Source organism: Suricata suricatta, chromosome 12, assembly GCF_006229205.1.
Source record: "Suricata suricatta isolate VVHF042 chromosome 12, meerkat_22Aug2017_6uvM2_HiC, whole genome shotgun sequence".
Lineage (NCBI taxonomy): Eukaryota > Metazoa > Chordata > Mammalia > Carnivora > Herpestidae > Suricata > Suricata suricatta.
The window spans coordinates 78,141,904-78,155,492 of NC_043711.1; the positions used below are offsets into that span (position 1 = coordinate 78,141,904).

The 13,589-nt window shown below is 47.2% G+C and overlaps 1 protein-coding gene across 1 annotated transcript in view; it reads right to left on the reverse strand.

Moving 5' to 3' along the window:
• Positions 1 to 11,760: 11,760 nt before the first annotated feature.
• Positions 11,761 to 13,589, reverse strand: part of TMC2 (transmembrane channel like 2) — a 69,079-nt gene continuing 67,250 nt past the window's right edge. Inside the window, exon 20 of the mRNA XM_029917921.1 lies at positions 11,761 to 11,978. Within this exon, the coding sequence (XP_029773781.1) occupies positions 11,761 to 11,978 (218 nt within the window). The remainder of the gene's footprint in view (positions 11,979 to 13,589) is intronic.

The following is a 13,589-nucleotide window of genomic DNA, read 5'->3' on the forward strand; positions in this document are numbered from 1 at the left end:
TCATAGGAATTGTGGATGGCAGAGCTCGGCAAAGGCCAGGCGGGAGATTCCGTGCGGGCCGGGGCGGCTGTTCCCACGCAGAAACTGCTAGCCGAGCCCGCTTTCCGCAGCGCAGGTGATCTAGAGCCCCGGACCCCTGCCTGCTCCCCACGCCTCCCGGGACCCTTTCGTCCCCGCCTCCCACTCGGGGACCACCCCGCGCCCACGGATGGAAGCGGGTCCTGGGGCGCGATGGCGCAGACCCCGAGGAAGCGGCTTCCGGTGGCCCGCTTCGAGCTTTTCATTTGCATTTTGTTTATTTCTTTTAAAAAATGAGGGTGGCAGGCGATATGGGAGAAAAGAACGACGATCTCACCTGTTCCTTGGTCGGTTTCTGGTTCCCCTACTGAAGCAGAACTAGTTCCTTTAGTCAGGCCACGTGTTGCTCGCCTCTTGAACGCCCAGTTCCAAGTGAATGGAAGGAAGCTGCTTCCATTCCCTCTAGGAAGGGGTTTTGGGCAATCCGGTGACTATTTTGAAATTGCCTTTGCTTTAATAATTAATATTAGAGTTATAAACCGCAAACCTGGTTATCCTAAAGTGGTGTATATGCTGGCAAATTTAAATCACTTTAAGGAGATTTTTCTTCCACATATTCCCATAAATAAAGCACATTTAAAACTTAACATATTTTCTTCTTAGGCAATTCATTTACCTGGTAAAGAAAATTCAAGTACTGAGCTCACTCTTAAAACTTAAAAATATGGGGAATCTTAAAATCTCATAATCTCCATGTTGTTTAAAAGGTGATTGAATTCTGTTACATATAATCTTGTATAGTCATGAATCTGAATCAGTTACTCTTTCACATTAAAAGAATTATTTTAGAGAGAGAGCGTGAGTAGGGGAGAGAGACCTAGGGAGAGAGAGATAATCTTAAGCAAGCTCCACACTCAGCAGAGAGCCAGAGGCAGGGCTTGATCCCACAACCCTGGATTGACCCTGGATGGTGACCCGAGCTAGAATCCAGTCATGCTCAACCAACTGAGCCACCCAGTTGCCCCACCCTTTCACTTTTTTTTACACTTTTTTTTCACATTTATTTATTTTTGAGAGAGAGAGAGACAGAGCACAAGTTGGGGAGGGGCAGAGAGGGAGGGAGACAGAATCTGAAGCAGGCTCTATGCCTCATGGGTGGTGAGATCATGACCTGAGCTGAAGTCAGATGCTCAACAGACTGAGCCACCCAGGTGTCCCTCTTTCACATATTAAAGTGAAATTGCAAAATTAATCTGTTGCATACATCAGTATATTAAATTCTCTTAAATTATAAATACCAAATTAGGTAGAGGATTCCAAAATGTAATAGAAAATATGAATGTTCTGACTGACTGACTTCCGTATTTCTGTACTTAATCCTAAATATTCCTGGGGTTACAGGTACTTATCTAGTAAAGTAGGATTTTTCAAAGATGAAGTCAGAATGCATTAATGAATTGCAGAATTAATTTAGACAGTCTTGGCCTGCATTAAAAAAAAAATAGGATGTGGGGCACCTGGCTGGCTGTTGGTTAAGCATCTGACGCGTGATTTCAGCTCAGGTCAAGATCTCATGGTTCATAGGATTGAGCCCCACATTGGGCCCTGTGCTGATAGAGCAGAGCCTGCTTAGGATTCTCTCTCTCTCTCTCTCTCTCTCTCTCTCTCTCTCTCTTTATCTGCCCTTCCTCTGCTTGTGCACCCTCTCTCTCTTCTCAAAATAAATAAATAAACTTTAAAAAAAGGATGAAAGAGAATAGGACATAATAGTATGTCACATAGAGTATTGATTTGTAAAACATTTGCTTCAGCTAAACATACATCTAAATATGTATGTGTGTAGAATACATATGTACATACACAAATTTACCTTGTGCACATATACATAAATGCACATTTCTGTGGGTTAAATTCAAGAAGGCCGAGCATCACTGGGCTGACAGCCACAGATTTGAGCCATCTGGTTATAAGGAACTCCACTAGAGCACTTTGCTAACTTATGGAAACGGCAGAAGAGAACAGTACTTCAACTGGTGAGATACTAATGATTAGATGGGATGTGGTGTAAACACTAAAAATATTCTTTTGGCTTCCTCACTTCCACCTCTTTGCTTTTTAATTTTTTTCTAACTTTTATTTAAATTTGAAACAGAGAGAGACAGAGTGTGAGCTGGAAAGGCCCGGACAAAGAGGGAGACACAGAATCTGAAGCATCTCCAGGCTCTCTGCACAGAGCCTGATATGGGGCTCAAACTCATGAACTGCAAGATCATGACTTGAGCTGAAGTCAGACGCTTGACTGACTGAGCCACCCAGGCGTCGCTGCTTTTTAATTTTTTTAAAGTTTTATTTGTTTTTGAGAGAGAAGAGTATGAGTAGGGGAGGGACAGAGAGAGAGAGGGGGACAGGGAATCTGAAGCGGCCTTGGCACTGACAGCAGTGAGCCCGATGCAGGGCTGGAACTCACGAACCATGAGATCATGACCTGAGCTGAGGTTGGGACACTCAACTAACTGAGCCACCCAGGTGCCCCTCACCTCCACCTCTTTAAGCCTTCTCATTGATCCATCATGATCCTGACCTCGATGGGCATCTCTGCAGCGTGTGCTATTAGAGACCATGTCTTCCTTCCCTCCGGGCTGGGTTCATTCCTACCTAGGTTCAGTTGTTTGCTACCTAAGTGGCAAAACTTTTGTCTTCCCCTTCTCTAAGCCACCTCTCCACTGCCAGAATGATCTTCCTAAGGCTGAGTATCTAATCACGTTCTGTTTTTTGGTGCTCATTGTTGTGTGAAGTAAAGGAAAGATTAAGGGCACGGTGTCTTAGGATCACCTTGTGGAAGCTCATCTCCAAAGATGACCGCCAATGATCCATGCCTCCTGGCATTAGGTCCTCATGTAGTCCTCCCGCAAGGAGCCAGGCTGGGTCCGGGTCTGCGATTCATTCATTTTAGCCAATAGATTGTGGTGGCAGTCAGTGATTCTGTGCCAGTCCAAAGCCTCAGCCTTTTCCATTCTTGGGAGCCCTGAGCTGCCTAATAAGAAATCCAGCTACTCTGCTGGAGAGACCTCATAGAGAAGGAGAGGCCCTGGGACTTCATGGACACGTCCAGCTTTCTCAGCGACTCAACTGAGCCCAGCCTTCCCACAGTCCCTGTCAAGAAAGTAGACCTGTAGATAAAGCCATTGTGTGTGTTCCGGCCCCAGCCACACGAGGAGCCCCAAACAAGGCCAGCAGAAGAATCACCTGTGGAGTCCCATCTACCCACAGAATTGTGAGAAATAACACATCGTGGATTTAAGCCACTAAATTTTGGGATGATTCGCTAAGCCGCCATAACCACGGATCAGTCAGCAAATGTGAGTTCAGACCCCTGTTTCACTTCTTACAGTGTGACCCTAACTTAATCACCTTCCCTTCCTGAGCTTTCATTTCTTCTGCACAATGAAGATGGAGGATTCATTTATCCCTTCAACAAACATTGTATTGAACATCTCCTGTAACCCAGGTGTGACACAGGTGTGGTGCCTGGTACGCAGTAAGAACTTAGCAAATATTAGTGGTCTTTCATCTTCTTTTTTGGTCCCTTTACCATAAATAGCACAATGACATTTTCTCGCACCTATTCTGAGCTGAGTCCCACTTCTCTCATTGCCTTCCATAGAATCTACTGAAACTTCATTTTTTAAAAATTTTGATGTTTTTTAATTTTATTTTTGACAGAGAGAGGGAGACACAGCATGAGCAAGGGAGGGTCAGAGAGAGAGGGAGATACAGAATCTGAAGACAGGCTCCAGGCTCTGAGCTAGCTGTCTGCACAGAGCCTGATGCGGGGCTTGAACCCACAAACTGCGAAGTCATGACCTGAGCTGGAGCCGGATGCTCAAACGACTGAGTCACCCCGGCGCCCCTGAAACTTCAGTTTTTAATACATCCCACTGCCATAATTGAATTCTACCACTTGAGCCATTAACTTACACATGTAGACAGATCATCTCTAACGCAGTTGGGTTTTATATGATAAACCAGTTCCACATTCCATTTGTCAACTGGCAGTTGTAGCAGATGGACAGTGCGTCATCCGTCACCCTCATTAGGTGTAGTTGGAACCTGGGAAGTATGTAAGCTTTCCAATTATCGGTATCTCATTTGGCTCATTTAAATTTTTCTTTTTGATGATACATTCCCCTCAAAGTACTGCTTTCATTGTAGTCTACAAATTTTGGTGTGCATATTTTCATTGCAATGCAATTCCAAATATATTCTAGTTTCTGGTGTGAATGCTGTTAGGGCGCACACGTTATTTGGATTGGTGATAAAGGTCGATGTCCTCCTTGCTTCCTGTTGCTGTGTTCTAAGTGTTATTTCCTCCTCCTTTTCTTTGAAAAGCCTCAGCTGCCCATCACTGCTCGGTAGCATCTGATCTTGCACTGTGAAGGATATTGCTTACTTTTTGGATAAGGAGGCAAGATGCTACTGAAAAAATTGGGGGTGCCGTAAGCTGGTGAGCTTCCTAACCTCAGATTTACTGCCCCGATTTTATCATTTCAGCTCAGTCTTGTACATACTGGTGTGATCCTGACCACTGGCATCATTATATGTGCATTAGGCCCAGGGGATTCCCCTTCCTTCCCTCCCTCCCTCCCTTCCTTCCTTCTTCAGTGCAGAACCCAACATCGGGCTTGAACTCATGACTCGGAGATCAAGACCTAAGCTGAGATCAAGAGTTAGATGCTTAACCAAATGAGCCACCCAGGCACCCTGTATTAGGCCCAAGTGACTCCTTTTAGTCTGTAGACACCTTACAGACGTGAAGATGGAGTGGTGGCAAGTGGCTGGGGGGAGGGAGCAGAGAAATGAGCCCAAAGCTACATCTATTCTTCTTCTCAGAATCTAAACTAAACAACTGAATTTAGCTAGTCTTTTTTAGGGCCCCTGAGAATGTAGGTAGGTTTCAAAACCGCAGGCACCTTGGACACTGTATAATCTTTTCACCGAGGAGGAATGAGGGTGTTCAGGGGTCAGGATGAGGAATCCGGGTAATCAAGAAGCTGTAGTATCAGTTAATTCTTCTATTCAATGATAAAAAGGTTTTGGGGGCACTTGGGTGGCTCAGTTGGTTGAACATCTGTCTCTTATTTTGGCTCAGGTCATGATCCCAAGGTTGTGGAATTGAGCCTTGAGTCAGGCTTTGTGCTGAGCTTGGAGCCTGCTTGGGATTCTCTCTCTCTCTCTCTCTCTCTCTCTCTCTCTCTCTCTCTCTCTCTGCCCCTCTTCCCTGCTCACACACTCTCTCTAAAAAAGGAAAACTGGAAAAAAGGGTTTTTTGTGCCTATAGCATACCAGGTATCTTTCTAGGTGCTGAGGATACAGTAGTAAACCAAGTGACTGCCATCACAGAATTTAAATTCTAGGAGGAGATAAAAAATCAAGTAAATATGTAGTGCATCAGGTGCTGGTAAGTGTTCTGGAAGGTTGTGTTGTTTTACCCAGGCCCTCAGTGAAGCAGCAGCATCGAGCAGAGATCTTGAGCAAGGGAGTCAGCGATGCAGAAACCTGGGAGAGTAATACACCCAATGAGGATACTAACCTGTGACCTCTGACTTCAGAGACTTTATAATCCCAGGAGACTGATCATCATCACGTGTTTAAGTGCAGTAGTGTAGGGGGCTGACCAGAAGACCACTTCCTGGGGAAGTTCCTGGGAAGACTTCATGGCTAGAAGGGATTTGGGGAGTTACAGAAGAATGTGCGGGTCATTTAGAGATATAGGAAGAGGGCACCTGGGTGGCTCATTTGGTTAAGCTTCCAACGTCAGTTCAGGTCATGATCTCACAGCTCATGGGTTGGAGTCCTGCACTGGGCTCTGTGCTGACAGCTCAGAACCTGGAACCTGCTTCTAATTCTGTCTCTCTTTCTCTCTCTCTCTGCCCCTTCCCCACTCACATTCTGTGTGTGTCTCTCTCTCAAAAATAAATAAAAATTAAAAAATATATAAATGTTTAAAAAGAAAGAGCTATAGGATGGAACAAAAGTGAAAGCAAAAGCCAGCAACAAGTGAAGAAACTGCTAGAAATGTAAGATTCATCCCGGTCAGTAGCTGGACAAAAGACTGAAGGATCTAGTGTGGAAGGTCTAGAACATAAGAAGTCTTGGATGCAAGTCAGGGTAGGTGGCATGGATCAGATGAGACTCTTATTCTCCATCAAGCAAAGTTTGACTGGAGGTTACTTTGGAGGTGATATGCAAGACAGATCTCCCAAAAAATTCCAGCTAAGAAAATGTCCTGCATGGGCAGCAGGCCTGAAGGGGAGTTGCTGTTTTTCCAGGCATGTTCCGGGTTCAATCTTTTTTTTTTTAAGTTTATTTATTTTTGAGAAAGAGAGAGAGAACAAGCGAGGGAGAAGCAGAAAGAGAGAGGGAGACACAGAATCGGAAGCAGGCTTCAGGCTCCAACCACAGAGTCCAATGCCGGGCTCAAACCCACAAACCCTGAGACCATCACCTGAGCTGAAGTTGGATGCTTAACCGACTGAGCGCACCCCCTACCCGCCGGCACCCCAGGTTCAAGCTTTAAATTAAAGCTACGTGGCACCTGGAGCCTTTTCTTTCTCCCTGTAGATAGCACTGTCCATTCACTGGGAGGGATCATACTCTATAGCACCTATTCCTCTTTTGTTTAGCCCAGGCTGTGGCTCACTGTGTCATTTTGGCGTAAATTAACACAGGGTTTTCACTCCTGTTGACACTAAAGGGAACCAATGGAAATGGAATATGCTTTTTAAATTCCAGGGAGTAGGGAGAACTTTAGGAAAGGAAATTGCATGAAAGAACCACAAGATGGCGGCACTCCTCACTCATTTCCAGAATGGAACCCCCCCCCCCCCACCACTGCATTTGAAAGACTTCCAGGAATTCCTTGGCCCTTTTCTCAAATGTGGAAAGAACTCCTGCAACAGTCTTTGGTAATGAGTTACACATATGAACAATATTTATTTCCACAGGCACAGAAGAATGAAAAGCATCCAAGGAAGATCATTGAATTCAGTGGTTTTTTAAATCTTTTTGGGTGCAGGTTTTGTTCAGCTAGTGCTGTTTGTATTTATCATCTGAGCCCCAGGATGTTTGATCTTAAATTTTAAAAATTTTTTCTTTTTTGAGAGAGAGGCAGAGAGAGCACGCACATGAATGGGGGAAGGGCAGAGAGTGAAAGGGAGGCACAGAATCTGAAGCAGGCTCCAGGCTCTGAGCTGTCAGCACAGGGCCCGACTCAGGGCTTGAACTTGCAAACAGTGAGATCATGACTTGACTCCAAGTCAGAACTTTATTGACTGTTCCACCCAGCTGCCCCTCCAAGATGTTTGATCTCGTCCATGCCTGTGATTGTATCTGTCATTTCTGAGCACAGTGCTTGACTTGCATGTGGTACAGGGGTCAACCTGTAGCACCTTTCTAATGGAATTTGGAGGTCAGATTTCTGTGGCTCATTTTGCAGACATGGTTCGGTGTCAGAGACGTCTGTATGCTCTGCGTACCTCATCTGCCCCAACCATTATCTGGAACTTTTCTTCACATTTTCTAAAACGAATACTGCATCAAAGAATACATTATCTGGCACAGGGCTGCAGAGAGCTGTCTTTACCAGCAATCCTCAGCGCTTAAAAACAAGCCTACCTTACAAAATTGGATGGCCCTCACCTGGTGATTTGGCCTTTGAAGATTATATTTCAGTTTGGTTCCCTAGGAACAAAAAGGGATAAAGTCCCTACTGAGTCTATCCTTAGGTTTTAAAGGTATCTCTTAGAAACAGCACATGGGATTATAAAATATTCATCTGATAATCTCAGGCTTCTATCTGCAGGGCTTAGTCCATTTGCATTTGTTTTGATTCCTGATATGTTCTATTTCTATCATCCTACACGCTTTCTATTCGTTATGTTGCTTGGCCTTTCTTGCTCCCCCCCGCCCCGCCGCCTTTCCTGGCAGTATTATGAACCTAAGATCCCTTTATCTTTTTTTTTTTTAAATGTTTTTAATGTTTATTTATTTTTGAGAGGGAGAGAGAGCCTGAACGGGGGAGGTGCAGAGAGAGAGGGAGACACAGAATCCAAAGCAGGCTCCAGGCTCCGAATGGTCAGCACAGAGCCCGATGTGGGGCTCAAACCCACAAACTGTGAGATCATGACCTGAGCTGAAGTCGGACGCCTAACCGACTGAGCCACCCAGGCGCCCCACCTAAGATCCCTTTAAATGAAAATTTTCCAATTGAGGTTTTCGGAATGCCCAACTGGTGTGGCCATTTAGATCCTCTGCAGTGTGAGGGTTGCCTCGTGGATTAAATTCTCAAGGGAGACCTTTTCCTCCTCTACTTTCTGGCCAAGGTCAAAAAAGAACAAATGTCCCTTTCTGCAATGCAGGTTTATTTTTTATTATCTCTTATGGCAACTTGGGTGTCCCAGCTTTGGGTGTGCCTCTGCAGAGAATATCTGAAGGGAGTTTACTGAATTGAGGGTCACCAGCAGAGTGGGTCCTGTTGGTGCCTGGCCCAGCTCCCCTTACTGGCTGGTGCATCACTCCCCAGTTTCTGTGAGTGTGCACGTCATGGGGAGAGCAGGGGTCTCCCTTGATCTTCACCAAAGATGTGTATTTATGTGAGTCTGTGTACAATGAAGTTCTTTATGGACTTTGAGCGTGATTATTGGAAATGAAAGGATCTGACTGCAGAAATAGCCCCGACAGATAAAATCCAGTGTCCATTTCATTTTCCCCAATAAGAAATGAACAAACTGGGGTATCATGAGTAAGACACCAGTCGTAGTTCTCTGGGTAAATTGTTAAATAGACTTTCTATTTCAAATCATTCTTAGGTGAGCTGAGGAAAGAAAGAAGGACAGAGAGGGAGACAGAAGGAGGGAGTAAAGGAGAAAGAGTCATCTTCATGTCTGATGGCACCTGGCCAGGCTGAATGGCTAAGTGTTAAGAAGACGTAAGCTGGCAGGTTAAACTCTAGAGTGCAGAGATGATGGGGCTGTTTTCTAATAACATGTCCCCCTGTAAACCACACCATATCAACACGCTTCCTCCTCTACCCATGCCATCTTCCCCTGGCTCTCTCCCTGCTTGGTGCAAGTTTCCTGTTGCTTGAGGGTCCTGGAAACCACCTTAACTAATTCTCTGTTGGACAACTCTTGAAAAAGCTTTAGAGTTTGAGACGGGTCTGGCAACTATCTGAATTAGGAAGCCTCCTTTTAAAAAATATTTAAAAATTCTTTGATACCTCCCTTCAAGAGGTGGTGCCTCCTTCCCTTGAGTGTGAACTAGACTTAGTGGCTGCGTTCTCACGGAGAGAAAGTGGTAGAGGACTGAAGGTGTGCCTTCTGAGACTAGGTTAAGAAAGGTACGTGGCTTCCCCCTTATTCTCTCTCTCTCGGATCACTTGGTCTGGCGTGGGGGTGGGGGGCTGCTGTGTTGTAAGGGCACCCCAGCAGCTCACTGGCAACATCCACATGACGAGTAATCAAAGTCTCCGGTTAATAGCCAACAAGGAATGAAGCTTCCCGCCAACAGCGATGTGGCTGTTGAACCATCTTGAGGACAGATCTTCCGGTCCCAGTCGAATCTTCTGGTGCCTGTAGCCCTGCCTGAGATCTTGAGCGATACCCAGACCCAGAACTGCCCAGCAAGGCTACTCCCAAACTGTTGACCCACTGAAACTGTGTGAGATACTCTTTATTTCTTTAAGTTGCTATGTTTTGGGGATGATCTGTTATGCAGAAACAGAACACAAGTACGTTCCCTCACATAAAATTGTGCACCATCAGAACAGGATAATGTGTTTGTGGGGCACCTGGCAAGCTCAGTCGGTTGTGTCTCACTTTGGCTCAGGTCACGATCTCTCAGTTTGTGAGTTAAAGCCCTGAATCGGGCTCTGTGCTGTCAGCAAAGAGCCTGCTTTGGATCCTCTGACTGCCTCTCTCTTTTCCCTTCCCTTGTTTGCGCGTGCTCTCTCAAAAATAAATAAATCTTAAAAAAATGGATAATGTGTTTGATTTTATAGTGGGTGCTTAGGCATCTTGGTGGCCACTGGAAGGCTGACAGGGGTCACTAGAAGGCTGATGACTCAGGCCCCTCTTGGTCCCCTCCCCAGGAGCTGGCATTATTTAGGCAGGTGACTCTGAAGGTCAGATGTCTGACCTCCCTCTCCTGCGTGGCTGGGTTAGGTAGCCTGGATTCCCATGTCAAGGCTTCAGGTAGGTATAAACTCAGGACCAAACTGTGTCCTCCAAGAAGAAGGCATATGACACATGAGAGTTTTGGATCGAGGGTTGGACCTGAGCTCCACAGAAGTGAGGCAGCTGCAACATCTTCATTGCAGACAGGGGGGTGGGCGGGGGGTGAAAGAACTCATTTGTTTCTCCTGGTCACGTGTCCCTGTTCCCACTCCATTCCAGGTCATGTGTAAAGCGTTGGTGCTGAGTTGGGAAGGGGAAGGAGTTGGGAGGGAGCCTGGGACTTATTTTAATTGATTGCTTATGAGATCTCTGTAAGATCTCCGTCTCCCCACCAGGTCTCTGCCTGACTTCCAGGGTGTGAGGGTGCCTCCTGAGAATCCCTGGGGCCATGTTGGGTGGTGGGCAGGGGAGAGGACTCCTGTTAGAGCACTCAGAGACTGGGCAGGAGAGGATTCTGAAGCTCAATGTCTGTCTCACAGGGGCTGGGAACATGGGGCAGGGGAGGAGAAGAAACCACCTGCAACATGCCTGTGCTGTCAGTGTCCTGGGCTGGGACTTCGTCCTCACTGGCAAGGCCTTCTCAGTGGTCTGGGCTACCTGGCTTGTGCCCCTGAGGAGACATTCTGCAGAGGACCGCATCATGGTGCGAGCTGAACACAGAATCGCGCGCCAAGGCTCTGCATTGCATCCTGTGTGAAACTCCTCAGAAAAACTGTCTTCAACATTCCTGAGACAAGAAGCAGACTGTCAAATTCTTTTTAGAATTTGATGCTTGAGAAGGATTTTCTGCCCCGAGCAATCTAAGTTGTCTTCGGTTAGAAGAAGCAGTCTCTTGTAGTCCTGCTGCTAGAAGGCTCCGGTGCATTTTTGCTGCTTAATGACCTCAGTTCGCCTCAGGCTGGGTTCTGGGGGGAATAACCATCTTTCCGCTCACCGTGGCTGGACCTTGGCTCATTTACCTTCATTTCCAGTGCCTTCTTGTTCCTTTTATTTAAATTGCCTCATCTCCTTTGGGTAGGGCTGACATTAGGACTGTGGGCCCCTCTGTACCCTCCTCCCAGTTGGTAAGGCTAGCAGAAACCCAACATGGGTGCCATGGAAAAAGTCTATTGTGGTGGTCATGGCCCTGGCCCCTCCTCCCAAAGTCTGCAGCCGAGGGAACCACGCGGAGTTCAAGGTCCAGGCTGCCTGAACCAAGACACTGGGAAGGGCAGTTTAGGGGGAGTAGGGAGGCTCAGCTTCCCTTGAGAGTGGATGGAGCCATTGTCCTCCAGTTGTGGGAGCCAACAAGTGCTGAGACTACATAATGGAAATTCCCACATTCAATGAGAGGAGAGAGACTGTGGGTGCATGCATGGTGTGTGTGTGTGTGTGTGTGCGCGCGTGCACGCACACCAGCGATAGACAGAGAGAGATAGAGAAGAGAGAGGAAGAGAGAATATCATTTTGGGTGTGTAAGCTGGTGGGGCCCACGGATCAGCCCCAGAACGGTGGTTGTGCATTCCAGCTATCAGCGGGGAGGTCGGGAAGCACTCTTTCCCGAGGCTGACCTCCAAGGATGAGTCAGAGGCTGAGATTGACCAGAATCTGGTCTGACACCAGGAGGCCGAGATACAGGGAGGTGTCGGGAGGCAGGCAGCGTGGGCCTGCTGGCAGAACTGGAGACCCCAGGATCCTGGGCCTTCTGGTCCGCAGTCTGGCTTTGGCTGGCAGAGTGAGGCATGGTCCCTGGAAAAAGAACCAAGATGAGAATGAGGACGTGGGAGAATTTGTTTCTGTTTCCTGGTATCGAATTGGAACCCACTGGAGTGGCCCTGCTCTGTGTGTGGGTTTCAGTCCCATCTGGTGATGTGAGAACGGTCAGGTGGCCCTTAGGTGTCTGGGGGCCACTATTGGACCTTAGCCCAGCCTTTGCAGGAACAGATCTGCTGTAGGAACATGGTCTGCTGGCTAGGAGAGCTAGATTTCGAATGGTGGCCTTAAGGACTCGCCGAGCCTGGGTTTTCTTGGGTGTAACGCTGGGATAATAATCACAGCATCCCAGGTGGCTGCCAGGGTCACAGACAACGCTGGAAGGGGCTTTGTAACCTGTATGGGATCATATCCAACTTCCAGGGCTTTGGCTATGTGTTTCCTTCCCTTCCCCTACCTCAAACCTCGGAGCAATTGCTGGATTGTTCTTCATCAGACTTGGTTTCCGGGACACAGAAATGGGCTAGGTGTCCATGGTGGGGGAATGTGGCCTGTGACTGAGGTCCAGGCTTTGGCCAGCCCCACTTCCGGGAGTCCTCTGGGCTCTTGCCCCTGCACCAGCCTGATGCAGGTGGAGTCACAGGATGGAAGGAGCATCCCTTCGGTGTCACTTGGGAAGAAAGTGGCCATCAAGGGAAACATCCAATTTGTGGGGCCACTAGGTGGCTCAGTCAGTTAAGCATCCGACTTCAACTCAGGTCATGATCTCATGGTTCGTGAGTTTGAGCCCCGCGTGGGGCTCTGTGCTGACAGCTCAGAGCCTGAAGCCTGTTTTAGATTCTGTGTCTCCCTCTCTCTCTGCTCCTTTCCTGCTCATGCTCTGTCTCTCTCAAAAATAAATTAACAATAAAAAAAATTGAAAAGAAACACCTGATTGGACTTTATGTTGAGTGAGAAGTAAACTCTTATTTTGTTGGAGTCATTAGTTGTTTGGGCCTGTTTGTTAAAGTAACTGGTATCATTCTAGCAAATACTTCCAGAAGAGAAGCTAAGTGAGGGCAGCAATGGTGGCCATGAGTTTTTCAGATGAAATGCTGGCCACCTTCCTAGACTCTCCCCCACAGTCTACTCCCGCTGACGTGTTCTAGATCACACTAACTTTTTAAACCTCAAACACTGCAGTACTGAGTTAACCAGCACAATATTGAAAGAGCTTTAGATTTGTAATAAAAATTCAGAAGAAATTTAAACATTTGTTTTTGAGAGAGAGAGAGAACACTCACACCTGGTTGGGGAGGGAGCCAGGGAAAGAGGGGGCAGGGGAATGGGAGACGGAGGGGAGAGAGGGAGAGACAGGGAGGGGAGAGGGGGACAAAAGAGAGAGAGGGGAACAAAGGATCTAAAGAGGGTTCTGCCCAGACAAGAGAGAGCCTGATATGGGGCTCGAACTCACGAATCCTGAGATCATGACCTGAGCTAAAGTCAGCCGCTTAACTGACTGCGCCCCCCAGGGTCCCCTGAAAACTCAGATTTGGAGAAGGGCAGACTTGAAAGCAGCAGCCAGTAGAGCAGGGTGGGGAAGGAGAGGGTAAAGGGGTCAGGCACCCTGGGACTGTGGGGACCCGAGACTACCACTGTCAAACCAAT